Source organism: Notamacropus eugenii, chromosome 4 (assembly GCF_028372415.1).
Source record: "Notamacropus eugenii isolate mMacEug1 chromosome 4, mMacEug1.pri_v2, whole genome shotgun sequence".
Classification (NCBI taxonomy): domain Eukaryota; kingdom Metazoa; phylum Chordata; class Mammalia; order Diprotodontia; family Macropodidae; genus Notamacropus; species Notamacropus eugenii.
This window is the reverse complement of record NC_092875.1, coordinates 229,972,479-229,995,600: the sequence shown is the minus strand read 5'-3', so window position 1 is coordinate 229,995,600 and position 23,122 is coordinate 229,972,479. Positions and strand designations below refer to the sequence as shown.

At 35.6% G+C, this 23,122-nt stretch overlaps 1 protein-coding gene across 2 annotated transcripts in view; it reads right to left on the bottom strand.

The window, feature by feature from the left end:
- Positions 1-23,122, bottom strand: part of SPIRE1 (spire type actin nucleation factor 1) — a 235,225-nt gene that overhangs the window by 24,729 nt on the left and 187,374 nt on the right. For both annotated transcript variants that reach the window (XM_072604189.1, XM_072604188.1), the window contains exons 8-9: positions 20,825-20,954; positions 5,631-5,800 (exon numbers count right to left, since the gene is read on the bottom strand). In XM_072604189.1, the coding sequence (XP_072460290.1) occupies positions 5,631-5,800; positions 20,825-20,954 (300 nt within the window). The remainder of the gene's footprint in view (positions 1-5,630; positions 5,801-20,824; positions 20,955-23,122) is intronic.

Below are 23,122 nucleotides of genomic sequence, written 5' to 3'. Positions count from 1 at the left end.
AGGCCCTTATTCAAAACTTTTCATCCCCCTTCAAACCTCCCATTGGTCCCCTCCTCCCACTTTCTTAGCTGAGAACCATGCCTTGTATTTTACTGAAAAAAACTTGAGGCCATTATCCAAGAACTCTCTCTTCTCCCCTCTTCCTCATGTCATATCACCAGATGCCTTCTGACACTTTCTCTTCCTTCACTCCCATCTCCCACAAAGAGGAGGCACTTCTTTCACATTCACCAGTGATCCTATTCCACCTCCTTTGTCATCTTTGCTCTCACTTGTTTTCAAATACTCTTATCTACTGGATGTTTCCCTAATGTCTACAAATATGTCCATGTCTCCTCCATCTTCAAAACCTCTCACTTTATCTATATACCCCTAACTTTCTTATACCTCCTAACTATCATCTCATATCTTTTCTCCCTTTTGTGGCTAAACCCCTTGAGAAGGCTGTTTATAATCACTGTCTTCACTTTCTTTCACTCATGGTCTTCTTCTGCAACAAAGGACGAACACAACAATCCTGTGAGTAGACGAAGCTAGCTGAATGGGGACCCAGCTAGCTGGGTAACTCAGCTCCTCCTCTCCTGTCTGTCTCCCCCTCTCCTTCCTTCTCCTCTCCAAAGGAAGGTAAATCTGGATGGCCAGAAGATGCCCAGTTAACTTGGGTTTTACTGGCTAGATTCCTTTATTTTCCTTCCCTTCCCTTCTCAAAACCTTAAACCTACTGCACTCTGAAGCTCATACACTGGATGACACTAGGCCCCTGCCTTGGATCTTCTGGATCATTCTGACTTAAGAGTGATTATCAACAGTAACTGTTGCTGTTTTCCTCCCAGTCTGTTTTTTTTCTACACCTTATTAAAGGAGCCATGCCCTACTTCTTAAAGAAGCCTATTCACTGAATGGGTGTTACCTCACCCTAAGTGAGTACCTAAAAAGACCTTGGCCTAAAGAGGCCAAGATTTCCTAGTGCATCCTGGGTCATCTCCAGTCATCCTGATGAATATCACTGGATTCAGATGGCTCTGGAGGAGAAATGAGGCTGGCGACCTGCACAGCCTTCCCTCACTCAAAACAAAGTACAAGTCATGTCATCATTTCTTTGATGGTGTGGTCTTCTTTGGCAACAAAGGACAAATGTAACTCTCTACAATCTGGCTTCCAACCTCATCGTCTAACTGGAAATGTTCTCCCCCGAGTTACCAATGATCTCTTAATTGCCAAATCTAATGTCCTTTTCTCAATGTCCTTCTTGACTCTGTGCAGCCTTTGACAGCATTGATTACCCTCTTCTTGGTATTTTCTTCTCTCTAGGTTTCTACCCTATCCTGGTTCTCCTCTTATCTGGTTGTTCCATCTTAATCACCTTTGCTGGATCTGCATCCAGAACATGCCCCCTCACCACTGGTATCCCACAGGGTGCTGTCCTGGGCTTCTTCTATTCCTACTTTTACACTACTTCACTTAGTAATCTCATCAACTCCCAAAAATTCTATTATCATCATCTTTATGCTAATGATTCTCAGATGTATTTGTCCAACTTTAAACTCTCTGCTGTCTCCAGAATCACACTTCCAACTGCTTATTAGACATTTCAAATTGGATGTCCTAGGGACATACTGAACTCAACATCTCTAAAATTGATTTATTCCACCAACACCACCACCCTCACCCCCACAAAAAACAAGCAACCCCTCCCCCAAGAAACTTTTCCTCTCTCCCAAATTTCCCTATTACTGCTGAGGGCCCCATCCTCCTCCCAGGCTGGCAATCTAGGTGTCATCCTCAACTTCTCACTCTCCTACCACCCCTCCCCCATCCAATCAGTGGTCAAGTCCTATTGCTTCCACTTTCATAACATGTCTCATATATGCCATTTTCTCTGCTCTAACATTGTCATCATCTTCTCTTTTGCAGATGGTTTCAAAGTTCTTCACAACTGGCCCTCCTCCTGCCTTTCCAGTCTTTTTATACATCCCCACCCCATTGCTCTCCATACAGGGGCACTGGCCTCTTTGTTGTTCCTCACAGATTTTGGACATTTTTTGGACATTTTGGACAGTTTCTCCTGTATTAATCTCAGTCAGTCAATAAATACTTATTAAGTGACTATCTGTATATGCCAGTCACTGTGCTAAGGGCTGAGGATACAAATACAAAAAAGAAAGAAAGCCCTTTCCCTTGTACAACTTACAATGCAACGGAGGAAGACAACATATGAAAGGAAAGTGAAAATTGGGGGAAGGGAGCAAGGAAAAGTATGCAATGCACAATGAAGCAGTGCAAAGTGGTGCAACAGGAGAGGATATGAAATCATTTGCATGTGGTCTTCCCCATTACTGTGAATTCCTTGAGAGCAGAAATGGTCTTCTGCCTTTCTTTGCATCCTTAGTGTTTGGCACAGTACCTGGTACACAGTACACACTTAATAAATGCTTCCTGACTGACAGAGGACACAAAGACAAAACAAGACAGTCTCTACCCTCAAGAAGATTAAATTCTGAAGGGGTAGGGGAGTGACAACATGCATATATGTTTACATATCAAGTGAATATAAAGGAAACAAGGTCAGAGGAAGGCATGAACAGTTAGGGGAACCAGGAAAAGCCTGAGCTTGAGATGAATTTTAAAGGAAAGTGGAGATCCTGAGAGGTAGAAGTGAGGAAGGAGAGCATTCCAGGAATGGAGTCAATGAGAAGCAATGGGAGATGGCATATCTTTCACGAAAGATACCTAAAGAATGTTGTGGAAACTGAAACAGAAAGACTTGATAACCGAGGGTAGGGTAAGTGAGGAATCAAAGATGACACAAAGGTAATGAACCCAAGCGACTGGGAGTATAAGAGAGCCCTCAACAGAAATAAGAAAATTTTGAAGAAGGATGGGTTTCATGAGAAAGTTAATGAGTTCTGATTTGAATATGTTGAGTATGAGATGTTTCTGGAATATTCAGTTCAAAATTTCTCACAGACATTTGGTAGAACTCAGAAGAGAGGTGATGTTCAAATACATAGATGGGGACAGTCTTCTACATACAGATAAAGAAACTCATGGGAGGTGATGAGATCACCAAGCGAAAATGTGCTGAGAGAAAGAAGAGGGATCAGAACAGAGCTCTGGAGTGTTTATCTTGCTAAGCACTGGTGATATAGAAAGGAGTCCGCAGTCTAACATGGAAGACAATGCAAACAACTGTGTACAAAAAAGAGATACACAGAATATACTGGAGATAATTTCAGAGGGAAGGCAATGGCATTAAGCGAGATTTGGAAAAGCTTCTTGTAGAATGCTGAGATTTTGGTTGCAACTTGAAAGAAACTGAGGGTAGCAAGAGAAGGAGCCGAGGTAGGAGAGAAATTCCAGGCTTAGGGGGCAAGCCCAAAGTTGAGAGAAGGAGTGTTTGGAGTAAGAAGCTTGTGAGAACACACTAATTGCTACAGTCTCTCAAAAGAAGCATGGTGGGAAGGGACAGAAAGAGTAAAAGAACTAGATAAAAGCAATGAAAGGGATTGTTTCATAGAAACCTGGAAAGATTTATACGACTGATGCTGAGTGAAGTGATAAAAACCAGGAGAATAGCTTATACAATTACAAAAACATTATAAAAATCAAAAAACTTTGAAAGACTTAAGTACTTTGATCAATGCAATGCTCAACCACAATTCCAAAGGATGAAGTTATCAAAGTGCAGACTGAGATATTTTTCTGTGGATATGACCAATGTGGGACTTTGTTTTATTCGACTAATCGTATTTGCTTATAACATAGTCAAAACATTTTTTTCCAATGGGTGGGGTGGGGTGATTAAAACAAAATTTTTACCAGTTGAAAATAAAAAAAAAAAATTTAAAAATAAAAACAATGGAAAAAACTCTAGTATGTGGATAGGTGGGTGGGTTAGATGGTTCCTGTGTGGAGACAGCTTTGCTTCAAAACAAAGTCAAGAGTGTCACTAAAAGATATTTCCATAGGAGAGGAAGCATCCTTATAATAGTTTTCTTATGCAAATTTGCATCTTAGGAGACAGCCATTTTTAAGAAAAGGTTCTACTAGGTGGGGCAGCATCCCACTACAAGATGAAGTTTAAAAAGTTAAATGGATTATGGGTTAACTTTTCTTCCTTAAAGAAAAATGAAAAGATGTTTTATTAAGGTTAGGCTTAGGTTACTGGGAGAAAGAAGTGATTTGCAAGTGACTGAAACCTGTTTACATTTCTGAAACCTGTTTACATTTAATTTTTTCTTTCAAGTTTCAGGTTTGGAGATTAAGTGCCTTTATTTCAGGAAAAAGTCAAACAAACAATAGCCCATGCTCCTTTACATCTCCACTTGCTTCCAGGCCCTCTCTTTTCCTACATAGCTACCATTTCTAATTGTATTAAACCACATAACTAGAGTTAAAAGCCAACAGCCAACAGATATAAAAAACAAATAGGGACAAAGAAGGCAAAAAAACAAAACAAAACAAACTCCTGTCAGGGAAGAGAAGAATGAATGCTAACTAGTTTTCTCCAGCTCCTCCTTTAACTTTATACTTTTCTTTTTTTTAAAGAGAAGCTTGTTAGCATGATTATTACTATTTTAAAGTAGAAAAATAGCACATGTGAGTATGTGGGGGCAGGGTTTCATTTATGAAAACATGAAAAGTCTTGGGTTTTTTTTATAAATAGGAGAATTATGCTAAATGAAGAAAATACATAATCAAGCATGCTGAATTATTTTCCTAGGGGCACCTAGGTAGCGCAGCAGATAGAGAACCAGGCCTGGAGTCAGGAAGACCCGAGTTCAAATCCAAGCCTCTGACACTTACTAGCTGTGTGACTCTGCTGTAAAATGGGGATGACGATAGCACCTACCTCTGAGGACTGTTGTGAAGGTCCAATGAGATAATATTGTAAAGTGCTTAGTGCAGTGCCTACATAATCCCTGAACCTACGAATATTTACTGGGTTGGCTTTTAATGGCAGGAAATATAATATGCCTTCCATGGTCTAGGCTGGTGATAGGAATCCTTTTAGGTACATGATGAAATGCTTTCCCTAACTTACATAATAGACTGGCAGTCTCTGTGGTTTTGGTCCCCTCCTTTTATGTAATAGCACCCTGTTGAACTCTGCTCTATTCATTTTTCTAACTGTCCGAGTATCCTGGTCATTTTTTCTTAATGGCTGAGATTACATGACTAATACCATTCAAAACTTGGTTTGTGATGAAGGTCTGCATCTTACTGGTTAAAAGAACATCTAGTATTGAAAAGAGATCTGGATTTGAATCCCTGTTATACTAACTGTCATCAGTAAAATAAGTTCATTGAGTCAATGGGTTGTTTCATTTTTATCCTTGTATCCCTGCCCAGCATAATGCTTTGCACATAACAGGTGCCTGATATGTCCAAGTTGATTTAAATTCTAGATGCCACAGTCATTCTGAATTGATCATTGTTAAGTGGTACCTGACTGAGTCATGCTTCCACTTCTTGATAAATGCCCTGAATTTTACTTCTTACATAAGAGATTAGAAAACTAAGAAAATGTTAAGTACCAGTTGAAGTACTCTATTTTCGTGGTGACTAGGTATCCTAGATTGAAGAGAGGAGCTTCATTGTTGAAGCTGGAGCAAGTGGGACTACTTTACCTCTGATTCAGAGCTGTCCAGTTCAGCCAAAGTTGGGGCTTTGAGGAGTTTCTTCCGTTGGACTGTTGTTGGTGGGCTGCTTACACCATTGGTTTTTGTTTGTGGTGTTAAACCGCCATTCAACACTGAGGCTTCTGTCCCTTTCTTTGGGGATTCAGGAGTGGTTACATCTAGTAAAAGAAACAGAAAAGCTCATGTTGTGATCTAAGAAAGGCAATCAGAATAATACAATTCATACATGTGGAAGCACATACAAAAAAACAATTCTCCATATAATATTTAAGACTTTAATCTCAATTTTTTACAAAACAAATTTTTATTAGAGCACAGATTATATGAGATAATCATATTTAAGAATAACTGGCAAATCCCACTAAAAAGACACTTTAGTTGCATCACTTTATTCATATATTTAAGTTAGAATATAGATAAGTTAGATATTTAACCTCCCCATTTTATAGAAGCAGACAATGGGACCCAAAAATACGAAATATATTCTATCTAAAGAGGTTATGGAAGACAGGTGAAGAGAAGAAATGACTTTTTTAAAAAAAAGTATAACAGTGCACTGTTACAAATGAGGAAGAGGTTTGGTTTAAAACATTTAAGAAGCCTGAAGAGAATTATTTATGCAGCACCTACTATATACCACTGTACTAAGTATAAATATAATTTTTTACAAATATTACCTCACTTGGTCCTCACAACAGACCTTCGAGGTGGGTGCTATTGTTATCCCCATTTTCCAGTTGAGGAAAGTGAACTAAATGAATGGCATGGTGCTGCTGGAAAGAGACCTGGCTTAAAATCTTGGCTTTGCTATTTAATACCTCTGTAACATTGGAAAATCACTCAACATTTCTGGGCCTCTGTTTCCTTAACAACAAAACGAGAGGGTTGGACTAGCTGACCTCTCATATCTTTTCCATATCTAAATTCTTGACCCTGTGTGTATTCACATACTCATCTGCATATGTACTTAACATAGACATAGAGTTTTGTTTGACTCAACCCGTGATGTCATTAAGTATAAGGAGCTCTCAGAGAGGAACCTTTCCTGCCAGTACAGGGGGTCTGTATCTTACTGGCTAAAAGAACATGGAGTGCTGAAAAGAAAATTGGATTTTAATTCCACCTATACTGACAGATGCTCTCGATGCAGTGGGTGACCTTGGCATTTATAAATTTTTTCCTCAGGTTTAGTACTAGTTAATGTAAGCCCTCAGAGAATAGCCTGGGGCATTAAGAATCTAAATGACTTTCCCTGGGTCACCCAGCCACTGTGTGTCAGAGATGAACCATGGTCTTCCTGATTTCAACACCCCCTTCTCCATCCACTATATCATACTGTCTTTCACATGTGTATATGTGTATGTATATGAAATCATACATCTACATATGTATGTGTGTGATTATACATATGAAATTATACACATTTGATTATATACATATAAATGTAAATAAACCAGAGTGAAAAGAAGATGGGATACATTCATCAAGACCAGACTGACTGAAAATTCATTAAAGTAACATAAATTCACTAAAGAAGTAAGGTAATAGTTTCCCATGTAAGGATCACAATTGAAAAAGCACTGAATAAATAAAAGAGGAACTTATATTAATGCTGAAATGTCACTGTAAATAAGAGTCCAACTAATTTTCTTCTTCAGTAAGTTAAATGATAAACCAAACATGGAAAAATATTACTCAGCTATAAATTTCATGAAGTACTTTCTGGGCTAACAAATTAAATCTCAACTTTGAATAGCCATGGAAAATCTGTAAACCTGAGAAAAAGATAAAAACAATTTCAAAATGATCAAACTAAAGTTTAAATGACTCAGTGCATGTTTAGGAAAGGAAATTGTAATAGTATAAACTCCTATTTAGGTAGCACTTTAAGGTTCATAAAGCTCTTTCATCACAACTCCTTCATTAGGTAGGGTGGTTTTTATTATATGCTTCAGCTCATGTTTCAATGTATTGATATTTGAGAGTTCCACAGACAATCAAAGCACCAACATTTTACCTGGTGGCAATTATTGAATTTACAGGTAGGGACCACATTTTTTTTTTTTTTTGCATCACTCCATGTGTTAAGCTTATTGACACATAATAAATTCTTTAAAAAGTCTTATTATGATGATGATTATCAAAGAGTTAAACCTCTGAATACTCCTAAATCTATTAAATGATGGCAAAAATCAGAACTTCAAACAAAAATACAATTCTAAATAAAATTTTAAAAGCCTTTTACTTTACCCTTCTACAATATTATAAATTACATTAATAAAGCTTAGAAACTTGCCAACAAACTTATTGTCCATTCACTGAAATTCCTGGAATGGAAATTTTGTACAGTACCAAAATATTAGGTTTAGTAAGAAAGAATAAACAATTCCAAATGTTTAATACTCAGTTATGGATTACTTGTGAAAGAAACAGATGACAGATAAGTGTGCAGCTTATATATACGCTAATATGTGTATATGTACATATATACAAATACATCTATATCACAGCACTTTAATTATATACTATTTATAGTGCTGACAGATTCCCTGTGCGAGGCAGTGACGTGTAGTGGATAGAACTGGCATTGGAGCTCAAGTCCCACTTCTGACATATTCACAGAATGGACGTGTGACCTTGGGTAAATCACTCCATCTCTCTCAGCCCAGATAACTCTGCAGGCCCACAAATTTGAGAGAAAGTATTGCTAGAGAGAGTTTTCACCAGAAGCTTCCTACACTCATGAAATCACACAACTGATTTTTGTTTGGAAAAAAAGTCTCCTAATGATAATATATGTGATTGATATAAATGAAATGTGCTCTTAATGCTTTCTATAAAATTCTAATCATTTCAGTCACTTAATGACCAATTTTATAAACTGACATTATTTGTACAATCACAAACCCAGTACTACTGAATAATGAAAAGTTGTCCTGGTCCTACCACATGTGGAGTACTGTGTTCAGGTCAGTTTAGAAAAGACATTGATAACTTATGGACTATCCAGAGGACAGGTGTCAAACAAGTGACCCTGCCTGTAGCCTTCACTCCCAAGTATAGCAGGAACCTGATTAAAATGTAAGTGGCAAATATCTAACAAAATAAATAGAACAAAATATAGATAATATCACATTTTAAAACTAAGTCAACATGTGGTCCATGGTCTTTACATTTGTGTTTGATACCACTGCTCCAGAGGATGACAATCAGGAAGGCAAAAGACTCTGATCAATGCTATATGTGAACTGGCTGAAGGAACTGGGAAGGCAAGCCAGAAGACAAGGCTGTAGGGGGTCATATGAGTTGTCTTCAAGTATGAGAACTATCAGGAGAACAAAGCAATAGACTTGTTCTGACCCAAAGAGGAGAAACAGTAACAATGTTTAGCAGTTGCAAAGAGGAAAATTTAGATTGATAACTAGAAACATTTTCTATTAATTAGTTACCAAAAAGTGGAATGGGCTGCCTTAGAAGGCAATATGTTCCCTGTCAGAAGTCTTCAAGCAGATGCCAGATGACAATTTGTGCGAAATGTAACAGAGATTCTTTTTTTTTTTTGGCTGTAAGTAGGACTGGATGGAAAATGATGTCCCTTTCAACCCTCAAATTTTGTAATTTCTAAAAGATGAATATATAATTTGAAACTATAATACATGCATGGGAAAATATATATTTACACATCCAAGTTATGATTTGTTAAATATGTTATAAAGATTTATCACTAGGAATGAACACACCTGAGTTTACATCTTTAATTCAACATGAACTTTTAAGTTATTAGTAAAAAGGAAATGGATGTTCACTTTCTTAAGATAGATTAATGGAATGGGTCAAGCTTTTCAGTTTATATTTTTAAAACACTGATTTGTTCAAAGAGAAAGCATTCATAGAAAATACATTTTGAAAATAGCTAGAGAAATATGAATAAAACACTCAGAAGTCAAACATATAATAAATGTCAAGCAACGTCATAAAAAAAATCTTGGCTCCTCTTCAGTAACTGAAAACACAGGCTTTTGTTTCAGTTGGGTCATCTTTCTCTAAGTTGTTCACATCAAATGTAGGTATGAATGAACATACACATGTTTATATTTACATGGACATACACGCATATATATATGATGCTCAGATGAGCCAACCATGTCTAATATTTACTGGATTGTGTCCAATGTGAATTTCTGCAGTCAACAGTGACTGATGACCTCAAGTAACAATTATTCATGATATTGGTTGTTTTTCAGATTTTCCCCTTCATTATGTTGGATTTCAGTCAGATTACTTCAGAGAATAGCCAGTTCTGGACATTAGAAGCAACACAGACACACTCAAACAAACACAACACCTGAAGTCTCCCTTTTCAAACCAAATTTTCTAGGATGATACTGTATCAAGAAAATGGTTGCTAAAGTAATGTTTATCAAGTGAACAAAGAAAACTGGAGGAGCTCTTCAGTAGTCAGTCAAATGTTCAAATTTAAGTGCCACATGATAGATATTTTAAACTTAAACTGCTAAAAATATTTTATCAAATGAATTTGTTCTACTTCTCTAATTTAAACTTCTCTAAAATAAACTGGTATAAAAATCATGGCTGAAAATGCTATAACAATACAAACTGTAATTAGTTTTATAGTGGTACCACTCTAGAATATATTAGAGTGTTAGCATTCTATTTAAGTCTCCTCAAAAACATAATACTTACATTAATATTCTGCTACTTTTATTTATATGTGATTTTTGTATGCAAGACATGCTGATAATACTTTGAATACTGACAATTTATACTGAGGAAAAGGAACTTCTAGGAAAAAACTGCTGGAGCCAACAGCTCATCTTCTATTTTATGTTTAACAGTAACTATTCACTTTTAAACAGATTAGAAAATACTTTATTAGAAAATACTCTGCAAAATGTCTTAATAGTTTTAAGATATTATTTGGAAAATTATATGGAACACTCAACATCTGATATGACTCTTGGTTAACTGATGTTAAAAGATGATTATAATTTGAGAGTTTGTTGATAATAACTTAAATTTACATACATAATTCGAAACAAAACTACAAAAGGAGCAGCAACTTTGCTTTGCTCAATAGCTAGTAGTTCCACTGAATTTAATCTAATTTAAGTAATTACATCCAGCTTTGTAATTCACATTTGGGGCACAGGATGATAAAAGTTACTATGATGCTCTTATGATCTTACTGTTTTAATAGAATTAGAAGAAAAGAAATTTAGTAATAATGTTTGGTCAGAACTTATTTTGTCAAAGTGAAGACACATAAAAGAGAGCTTCCTCAAATTTCTATAATACTACAATCACTTTGAGTTTGTTTTTAAGAAAAGAGAAGCACTATGACCAAATCCTAAAGTAAAGTAATACTGTTAAACTATTTAGATTTTTAGATTTGTTCTTTAGAAAATTATTGTTCGCTCAATACAGAAGTCCCTTAGACATTTTTTTCTTGAAGCAATCATGTCAAAGAATTTAACTTTGTAACAAACATATGAACAAATCCTGGCAGTTGTTTACTTTGTTTTCGATGTAACAAAAGTAATAGATATTCCGCATATACACAATGCCTATGGAGTAGGAAACATTTTTTTCTGTCTCAAATAGGCTGAATCTTTGATTTCAGACTGTAGATTGGAAGAAGCCCTTCAATTTTCTTTTTGATAGATGTTTAAACAAGCAGATGAGTGAAATGTATTTCACAAAAATCACAAAACCCATGTCAGGTGTTGAAGTGCTTTCTTTTTTTTTTACCTGACAAGTCAAAACTGTGAGACATGCTAAGTGGCCGCATTGCTGAAAAAAGAAAAACAGCATAAACAAAGTAATTCAGGCATTAGAAAAGCACAAGGAGGGCAAAAGGGGGGGGGAGAGAATTAATAATCTTAGTACATTTCAGATGCTAATAATGCAACGAGCTAGCTGGCATAAAATTGAAATTTTAAACTATAGTAGATATGTAGTGTTAGAGTTGCAAATAACATCAATAAAACTTTACAGTAACAACAAGAAAAACATACTATATTTTTAACATTCTATGTATGATAAAGGTAGACTTTTGTTTGGGAAAAGTCACAAAATATATCATTTGACAAAAAAAAAAAATCACATAAGACCAAAATAAAGATGTACATAACATGTTTCATGCAACCTTTAGGGACCAAAAATTGAATTTTCCGGAGAGCTTTTTTTCTCTTCTGATTTGTGTGTGTGTTCGTGCTTCATTGCTGAAGAAGACCATGCCATCAGAGAAATAACGACATGACTTGCACTTGACTTTGTTTTGAGTGAGGGAGGGATGTGCAGGTCACCAGCCTCACTTCTCCTCCAGAGCCATCTGAACCCAGTGACCAGATATTCATCAGGATGACTGGAGATGACCCAGGATGAGGCAATTGGGGTTAAGTGACTTGCCCAAGGTCACACAGCTAATGAGTGTCAAGTGTCTGAGGTGAGATTTAAGCTCAGGTCCTCCTGACTCTTGCATTGGTGCTCTATATCCATTGTACCACCTAGCTGCCCTGTCTCTCTCCTCTGATTTATAGCTACCCTAAAAGAACCTTGATATTAAAAATTTGGCTTTAGAGTTATGAATAACTATTCTGAAGAACAGATTCAGGTAATATTGAGAGGTCAACATCTTGTTTATTGTATGTGATAAGTTAGTTGGTTATATAGTATTTGTTTTGGTTTTTTTCTTTTTTAAAGTGGGGTGGTGGAAACAAGCATTTATATAGTGCTTTTTAAGCCAGGCATCATGCTAAAGCACCTTACAAATATTATCTCGTTTGAAAACTGATGATCCCTGATCTAAAAAACAGAAGAAATTAACCAACCTTTTCTCTGAAAAATATTTTGGCCACTGTCTCAAGATAATTATGATGAAGATATAACTGGTCCTTTTTTTATTACTTTTCTTTAATGACTGTTATTTATTCCTATATGAAAAGTCAGCTTCATTATCACTCAAAACAGGACAAAGAAGGCAGCACATGTCAGATAGGTCAAACAACCACCATCATCTAAACCACCATTTCCCCTCAGGTCCTCATGGAGATATCCCAGGATTCAGAATCCAAGAGCTTTGGGGGTAGTAATATTCTACAAATTTCCAGTCTCTTGCCCCAGCAGCTATTATTGAGGGGAGATACCACTGTGGAAAAGGGGCCAATTTTCCTCATCACCAGCAGCAATTGCTGACAATTTGACACCAATAAACAGAGAAGCAACACTGACTAGACTACTGTAGGTCCTTTTCCAGCCCAGTCCTACCAGATGCTAACCTACTGCCACTCCCAGTGTTGGGAAGCCAGTATAGCTGAAATTTTGGAAGGTATCCTGCGAGGGAAAAAGGAGGCAGCTTGTGTTAGGCAGGTCAGGCATTTATCTTAACCATGATCTTCATCTGTCTCAATTTTCCCTTTTCTCATACATTTAATGCTCTCTTTCAATTATACCTATATTTAATACTTATGTTAATTCATCCTGAACACTTGCTAGATACATTCCCTTTTCTTTATACTACCAAAAAAAAAAAAAAAAGATCCTTGGCTAACTGATTAGACATCTTTATGCTTTCCAAGATATTCTTCAAAATTTTTGGAATTCTAACTTTGCTTCTATCTTCTTATCACTTTCTGCAGCACACGCAAATTTCCCACGTTAAATCATATGTATACGTATAATACAACCTCATTCATAACAAGGACAATTAAAAGGTACAATTTACTAAGGACTTTTACATGTATTATCTTGAGAAGGATGAAATAAATTGCCCTAGTAACAAGAGAATTCAAGCCTGGAATCAAAGTCACCTTACTTTAAGTCCAATGCTTTTCCTACTAAACCATAATGACTCTCACTATCTCATCTTCTCTTCCCTACCCTTTTTGATTAATTCCCTCGATATTCTTGACATTTTGTTCTCCCAGATGAATTTTATTATTTTTTCTAGCTTTATGAAATAATTTTTGGTAATTTGATTGGTATGGCACTAAATAGGTAAATTAGTTTAGGTAGAATTGTCATTTTTATTATATCAGCTCAGCCTACCCATGTGCAATTGATATTTTTCCAATTATTTAGATCTGAAATTATTTGTATGAAAAGTGTTTTATAATTGTGTTCATATAGTTCCTGGGTTTGTCTTGGCAAGCAGACTCCCAATATTTTATACTGTCTACAATTATTTTAAATGGAATTTTCTATTCCTTCTTGCTGAGCTTTGCTGGTAATATATAAAAATGCTGATGATTTATATGGGTGTATTTTATATCCTGCAACTTTGCTAAAGTTAATTATTTCAAGTAGTTTTTTTAGTGGATTTTCTAGGATTCTCTTAGGTATACCATCATATCATCTGCAAAGAGCAATAGTTTTGTTTCCTCATTGCCTATAATTCCTTCAATTTCTTTTTGTTCTCATTGTTAAAGTTAACATTTCCAGTACAATACTGAATAATAGTGGTGATAATGGGCAACCTTGTTTCACCCTTGATGTTATGGAAAGCTTCTAGTTTATCCCCATTACAAATAATGCTTACTGATGGTTTTAGATAGATACTACTTATCATTTTAAGGAAAATTCCCTTTATTCCTACGTTCTCCAGTTTTTGCAATAGGATGTGTGCTGTATTTTGTCAAAAGCTTTTTCTGCATCTACTGAGATAATCATATGATTTCTGTTAGTTTTGTTATTGACATGGTCAATTATGCTGACAGATTTCCTAATATTGAACCAGCCTTGCATTTCTAATATAAATCCTACCTGATCATAGTGTATTGTCCTTGTGATAAACTGTTATAATCTATTTTCTAATTTTTAATTTAAAATTTTTGCCTCAATATTCATTGGGGAAATTGGTCTATAATATTCTTTCTCTGTTTTGGCTCTTCCTAATTTAGGTATCACCACCATGTTTGTGCCATAAAAGGAATTTGATAGGACTCCTTCTTTGCCTAATTTTCCAAACAGTTTATACATTACTGAAATTAATTGTTCCTTAAATGTGTGATAGAATTCACTTGTGAATCCATCTGATCCTGGGAATTTTTACTTAAGAAGTTCAATGATGGCTTGTTCAATTTCTTTTTCTAAGATTGAGTTAAATATTTTGTTTCCTCTTCTGTTAATCTGGGCAAATTATATTTTTGTAAGTATTCATCCATTTCAGTTATATTGTCAGACTTATTGGCACACAATTGGGCAAAATAGCTCCTAATTATTGCTTTAATTTCCTCTTCCTTGGTGGTGAATTCACTCTTTTCATTTTTGATACTGGTCATTTGGTTTTTTTTTTTTTAATCAAAAGTTAATTTTTTTTCATAAAACCAGCTCTTCATTTTATTTATTAGTTCAATAGCTTAGTTTCAACTTTATTCATCTCTCCTTTAATTTTCAGAATTTCTAATTTGGTATTTAAATGGGAATTTTTAGTTTGTTTTTTTCCTAATCTTTTTAGCTACATGCCCAATTCAGTGATCGGCTCTTTCTCTCTTTTATTCCTGTAAACATTTAGAGATATAAAATTTCCCCTAAGAACTGATGTGACTGCATTCCATAAATTTTGGTATGTGGTCTCATTATTGTTCTCTTTGATGTAATGATTGTTTCTATGATTTGTTGTTTGATCCACTCATTCTTTAGGATTAGGCTATTTAATTTACAATTAATTTTGAATTTATCTTTCCATGACCCTTTGTTACACATAATTTTTCTCACATCATCATCTGACAAGGTTGCATTTAAATAGTTCTGCCTTTCTGCATTTGAATGTGAGGTTTTTATGCCCTAATAAATGGTCAATTTCTGTGTAGGTGCCATGTACCACTGAGAAAGAAGTACATTCCTTTCTATTCCCATTCAATTTTGTCTACCACATCTATCTTTTCTAAAATTCTATTCACCTCCTTCTTTCTTGTTTATTTGTGGTTAGATTTATCTAGTTTTGAGAGGGGGAAGCTGAGATCCCCCACTAGCAGAGTTTTGTTGTCTATTTCTTCCTGTAACTCATTTAAATTCTCCTCTAAGAATTTGGATGCTATACCATTTGGTACATATATATTTAGTACTGATATTACTTCATTTTCTATGGTACCTTTTAGTTAATGTAGTTTGTTTCTTTATCTCTTTTAATTAGATCTATTTTTGCTTTTGTTTTGTTTGATATCAATTCATATTCCCCTTTGAGGCTTCCCATGTAGGTATTTTGACATTGTTGTCCTCTTGTGAATTTGTGTTTTGATCTTCCTTGTTTCCTTCTCATTATAGTAGCATTCAATGATCAGGGCTCCTGTTTTGTTTTGTTTTTTGCTAATTTTTAAAGTCTATTTCATGATTTTAAAAAGTTGAACTTTGCTCCTGGGGTACAGGGGCCACTGTCCCAAGCTTCTTGTGCTGGAGGCTAGGCACCTGGTCACTGGCTTTCTGCACGGGAGCCTCTGGTGCTGGTGGCTTGCCCACTGCACTGGGGTGGCCCAGTCTAGTTGTGCCTATTGTGCCAGAGTTCTGGGGTTAGAGGCTTCACAGCTGGTCTGCTGAGTCAGGACCAACGGGTCTTGGTTGCTGATCTGTGCTGTGGCTAACAGCTTCCTACTGGCTTGCCTGGACACTTTGATCCAAGTGAGACAGACCCTTCCTGAAGTCCTTCTAAGTTATCTCAAGCTGGAAAATTGTTTCACTACATCTTTTTGTAGGTTCTTTGGCTCTAGAATCCATTGAGAGGCTTGGTTTAACATTGTTTCCCAGGGAAACTGGGGAGAAGGCAATTCTTGGCTTTTCTCCATCATCTTGGCTCTGCCCACCCCAATCCTTTTTGATGTTGCTAAATGAACTTTTTTCATTTGGCTACCAAGAAAAACCTAATTACCAGTAGGAAAAAACCCATCCCCCTTAATCCCCAATTCAAAACTCATCATAAAATTCCATTGCTTCAAAAAACGCTGGGTGAATTATGGACAGCAAGTTTGTTATTTTCAAAGCAATTCTTAATCTTCTGAAATACCTTACATTTTTTTCCAGCATGCTACAGTAAGATTTAGAAATCTTAGGAGAACTTTAAGAAATTGTTTCTTAAAAGGCAGAATGCTGTGATAGTTAAGTACTAAGGAATAATATAGGCCCAAGACAAAAGCCACACACCTATTATAATAAATAATTTCTTTGAGGAAAAAAATCAGAGGTTTGTCATCAGAAGATGATAGGTACCTAATAATACTGCAAAACATGAAAATGATTATATTTTAACAGAAATTACATCTTAATGATGTGAGTTATTCCTTCTTTGGCCGTTTAGTACAAAGCTAAGAAAAGGAGGAAAAAATACGGCATACAATTAAAAACTCTATCCTGATCTATTTAAACAAATTATTGATGACAAAAGTGGAATATTAATGGAAGAATATAAATGCTAACTACAATAATTTCATAATGAAATCCAACAAATTAAATGAATTGTTACATGGGGAGGCCAAAAGAGTCTAAAAGGTACCTTAGTTAGCAAACATTTGACTTTCTTGTCAAGCAGAGATGTGAAAGTCAAAGGCAAAATGGATTTAGAATACAAACTTGTTTGTAAAATCTTACATAGAATAATAAACAAAGATCCTTAACAGTATTTCCCAATTAAGTAGAAAATAGCAAAAGGTCAGGGAAAAAGTAGTTTTAAGAAAATTTAGTGAGAGATTCAACTGAACAAAATCACCTCAAGGGTATTTAAGGATGAAAAATGGAGGACAACAAACAGATAAAAAAAGGAAGAGATTTTCAAAAGAAACTCTTCATAATATAAGAATGTATAGTTACCACATTTAGAGGTTAATATTACAATCCTGGATGTGTTTTAACAGAAAGTTAAATGTTTGCTCTGAAAAAAAAAAGCCTTCCTTCCATCAGTTTTGGCACTCCCAACTTCTCCCTGATACTGATTACTATCCTCTGTTTTTTTTTATTCTGTGCCACTGTTGTCCATGTTTTTCCATAATCCTCAAGAGAGGATCAACCCAAAGCACTAGAGGCCTTATTCCTCTTTTAGTATCTTGGGGACACTATATACTGAGCCTTATTCCTCTTCTAGATGACATCCCCAGCTATCATGCACCATTCTTCAAAGCCCTTCTTTTAAGGCTAAAAAGACCTAGTTCCTTCAATGGATCTTCACCTGGCAAAATCTCCAGTCCCTTCAGTATTCTAAATGCCTTTTAATTACCATATTACAATTTATTAATGACCCTCTAAAGAAGGGTGTCTATAAGTTTGCAATCACTGAGAGCAATATTTATAATTTCTGAAATATAAGTAAGCTTAATCTCCTAATGGAATTTTAGGTCCAGTTGATTATGTATTTTTGGAAAAATGTCCAAGATATACGCACAGAAGAACTTTTTTGATAGCTCTACTTGTATAGGCATGAAATATCATTTGGATGTTGTCTTTTCCATTCACAAAATTGATGAACTGAGGAGGCAAAAATGGTATTTTCATTACTGCCATTCACTTAAGAAAAGGGATTCATATGAGAATGAAAAATTTGGGAATTGAATAGTGGTTAAGAAAATGGTAGCTGAGGAGGAAGAATATTCTAGGAGTGAGAAAGACAGTACAAAAGCAGAGAGATGGGAGACGGAACATTATATGTGAGGAATGGCAAGTAGGCCAGTATGACTGGATTGAGGATAATATGTAAGAAAACTAAAAAGGAATGGCTGGAAACAAGGAGTAGTCATATAAATGTCAGTTTGCTACAAGGAATTCAGTGGTGTGTCCTAACAATATATGTTTTGCTATCTAACATTTTTATCAGTGAAATGGATGAAGGCACAGACAGCATGCTTACAAAATTTGTGGATGACATGAAGCTTGGAGTTAACCTAATGGATGGCAAAGAGAAGCTCCAAAGAGATTCTGAGAGGTTAGAACAATGGAATGAATCTAATAAGATGAAATTTAAGAAGCATTAATGTAAAGTCTTTCTCTATGAAAAAAAAATCAATTACACAAGTACAGATAGGGGAGAAATAGCAGAAACCAGCACAGGGAGGGAGGGTAGAGCAGGAGTACAGAGGACAACCCTAATGACAAAAAAGGGATTGTTGGCAAAGGTGGACCTTGGTAGTATCATGGTGACTAGACCTTGGAGATAGTGGCTTAGGGGTAGGTTATGCTGCAGAAGTTGGCCAAGGGCCATGAGGAAAGGTGATGAGGATGGTAGCTGTCACAGTGTGGAAAGTACTCCTATCTGAATGTTAACACCATGTTTGCCCAGTTGACTGTGAAGGAACCTGAGATCTGAAAAGTCTAAATGATTTGTAGAAGATAATAAAAGGCATCAATGGAAATTCTGAGGCAACAATCAAGGTCTCTAGACTTTTCACCTAACTCTTCCACTGTAACACATTTGGTTTCCTTTTTCCCCTCACAAGTTCACTAGAAGAGGGAGAAACACAGTGTGAGGGCATTATTTGTAGTTCCTCAAGAAGAAATTCTTATGTTCATTTGTATTTTGTGTCATTAATGGCACTTCTAAATATAATTTTACTTTTTTTTTAAATTGAATTTTTAGCAATTTTGTCTAATAAAAGAGAATCTGTCAGGTATTAGGTCTGCTGTTTCCATTTTCTAGTTGTTATGAATGAAGACATCCCTTTGCCCCAAAAAGACAGGTTTCAGAGTAGTCCTAAGCTCCAGTACACAAAAATATTCTTTCTACTCATTCTTTTGTTGTTTCCGTTCCAAGAATTAAGCACTTGGTCCCTTTTTTCCTAAATTCTTACCATGCAGTTTAATTAAGCTATTAAAATACAAATGAAAGAATGCTGTCCCTTAATATCCTTAAAATATATACGTATTACCACAGTGTGCGAGAGTTTTTTCTGGTAGACTTGGAACTTTGTAATAACGCAAGAACTTATTAAAAAAAAAATCCCAATGGTGGTTTTCTAAGGCAAAATGCCTTCCATACTCAGAGAAAGAAATATGGAAGTCATTCGCAGAATGTAGCAGATCACGTTTGTGTGTGTGTGTGTTTTTTTGTGTATTATATTTTGATTTGTTATATGATTTCTTCCATTTATTTTAGTTTGACTACATAGCATGACTATAGTGAAAACATACTCAATAGGAAAGTATATATAGAACCTATACAGAATTGTATGCTGTTGTGGGGAGGGAGGGGGGTAGTGGGGGGTAGATGTAGGGGGGATGGAATCTTTATTTTATGGTAGTGATTGTAGAATGTTAAAAAAATAATAAAATTAAATCAAATAAAAAAATAAAAAAATATATATGTATTAATAAATTCCATAAATTAAAAAATAACCTAAGTATGTATCTCGAGCTTTATAAATAGTTAAACGATCTTAAATGATATGAAACAACCTAAGCCTTGCTTCATTTAACATGACATGCTTGAACTAATATCTGAGGCAGCAGAAGCATGAACTTAATCTATATAACTCCTATTTCCAAAACATAATAATAATAATGTTGAGAGACATTCTGGCATAGTGGGTAAACAGCTGGTTTTGGATTCAAAAAGACAGTCAAGTCCTGTCTGTGTGACATGCAACAAGTTGCTGCACCTCTCAGTGCCCAAGCCTACTCTGTAAGGCTATAAGATGGAAGAAAGTGCTGATCTACACTATCAGAAGTTCATCACAGGGAGCTCACTATACTGATGAAGTGACAGGTTGGGTAAAAACAACATAATATAATACCACCTTTATAAACGATTTTACAGCCTACAGAGCCCTTTCACATACAATAATAATTCATCTAGGTTTCATGTGACCCTATGAAGTGGACAGGAAACATGTAGATCTATATCTCTCTATATTTTTTTAAACTTTACAGATAAGGGACAAAAAAGCCTGAAAAAGTTCAGTGACTTGCCCAAGGTGATGCAAAAGGCCAGTAGGAGAGTCAAGATTCCCACTAGGCTATATTTCCTCTATATGGGTCAAGGGAAAGTATGTTTTCTATTTATTAACTTGATAACTTGATTATTTCAGATGTGAGCCCATTGGGGGAAAGGGAGATGGAAAGAATTAACAATTTCAGGGTGCATTTTTGGTTCAATATGGACTTTTTTGGGGGGTGAGGGGGTCTGCACAATAGATTTTTTTGCTATCTGGGGTTTTTAAAAAGAAGAACATGATGAACAGTAGACTCACCTAGCCTACTACGCCTAATCTCCTCTGGTGAAACTGGGCGTAATTTTCTTTCTGCTTTGATTTCCTCCAATATTCTTTCATGAAGACTCCGTGGCCGTGGTGGAGTTGGTTTCAGTTTTCTGGCTGAGGCCTTGAAAAATAAGGAGAATTAATGATTATGGATGTAAGTAATTTGCTTTCAAAGTAATTTTATACAAAGCTATACACACAACACAGTACTGTAAAGTTAAATTATAATGAATTGATAGAAATATTTGTCTATACCCTGAAAAAAATTCAGTGTTATATGTTTGATTAAAAAACATTTATTAATTTCATTCTATGTACCCTGCACTATGCTAAGCACTGGGGATATACCAAGAAAAGTGAAATAATCTTTGTACTTAAGAAGTATACATTCTACCAGGGAAACAACTTACTTATACATATAAGTAAAGTATATATGTAATAAAAAATGAATACAAAGTAGGGAGGACATTGACAGTAGTTGTCAGTAAGATGGGATGCTACTCTAAAATATTAAGTTTCATAAAGCAACAGTGAATTGACAATTTTTTTTTTACTGATCTACACATAAAAATTATTTTTTGGTTACTAGTTTTGTTAAAGATAAACTCTATAGTCACTAGAAAGGGTAATATGTTAAAAGAACATTTTTGGAAAAATTTACCAAAAATAAAGAGCAATTAAATAGGAGTAGTTCAAAGGCAAGAAGTATAAAGGGGGTGGTTAAAAATTTATCAAAGAAACTTAATGAAATCCATGGAGACTATCACTGAGAAGATAGGAAAAGTATATGTGGAAGGGTGTTTCACACTTTGAAGATGCTATTTAGTTTTACTTCCTATAGCGAAAGGGTCCCCAACACTTGAACTATAATCTAGGCTTTCCTAATTCATTATTTGGGCAGCAAGGTGGCTAAGTGGTTGGAGTACCAGGCCTGAGAATCAAGAAGACCTGAGATCAAATCCAGTCTCAGACATTTAATAGCTGTGTGATCCTGGGCAAGTCACTTCACCCTGTTTGTCTCCATTTCTTCATCCATAAAATGAGCTGGAAAAGGAAGTAGCAAACCTCCAACACTGTGAAGTTTAAGGCAATCCAACAGTCTGTCAAGAGAGCTATTTACAAAGAAGCACTAAGCACTGTGGCATAATACTAAAGCACTGGATTAAGACATTGAAAGACTTGAGTCTAGAGAAGACAGCAAGGGGGAATGCATAGTAAAAAAGAGTGAGGAAGAGAAATTCTCTCTAGAAAAGTGCACAAAAAAGTGAAATTTTAAAAACTAATAATAAACAAGACAAGTTGAATGGAAAGAGAGGAAAGGAGATCTTGCCTGACTGGGATGAGGGGGGAAAGAAAAGGAAGAATTAAATAACCAGATAAAAGCAGGAAAGAAAAGTGAACTAATAAGTAAAACTTCAAAAGGAAAAGGATGGCAAACACTGAAGAGAGGGAAGAAGTCAAGGGTGGGTAGGAATAGGGTTACCTTAAAAAAAATTTAACCTAAAGTAACCGAAGAGACACACTACTGTCTTTCTGGGGAGTGAGGGAGATCATAACTTGAAGAAAAGAGTATACAGAAGGAAAAGTAGAGGACTGGGACAGAAGTTCAGAGGACAACTATAATTAGTGCATGAGACCTGGGAAAAGATGCAACAAAAAAGACTGAGGAGTAGTTAGAGAAAAGGAGAGAACATACTGGAGTAGGTGGTCAACAGCATCAAATACTGCCTAGTTCAAGAAGGATGAGGATCATGAATAAGTTACTATATTGGGCAATTAAGAGTTCACTGGTAACTTTAGAGAGAACAGCTAAATGAGGAGGTAGAAAGTCAGATTGCAGAGGACTTAGAAAAGAGTGAAAGAAGGGAAGTAGAGGCATCAGTGTAGAGGGCTTAAGGATTTCAGCAGAAAAGTACAGGGATAACAGCTAGCAGGCATGATAGGATCCTGTGATGGTTTGTTTAAAAAAAAAAAAAAAAAAAAGGATGAAGAAGACATAGGCATGTTTGAAAGCACCAGGGGAAAGAACCAGTAGACAGCAGAGGCTGAAAATCAGGAAGGAGGGGAATGATTGAGAAGGCAATGTGCCAGAGAAGAAAGGCTACTTGTCAAACATTTATATATATATATATGACGTAAAGCTTAGGAGAAATAGCTAGTATTTTGGAGTCAGGTTTTAAAAAGATCTTGAGAGGCTAGAACATTGAGTTAAATCTAATGAAATAACACTTAACATGAAAAAAATATGTTCTACATGGGTTAAAAAAATTAACTTTATAGCATTAGTAA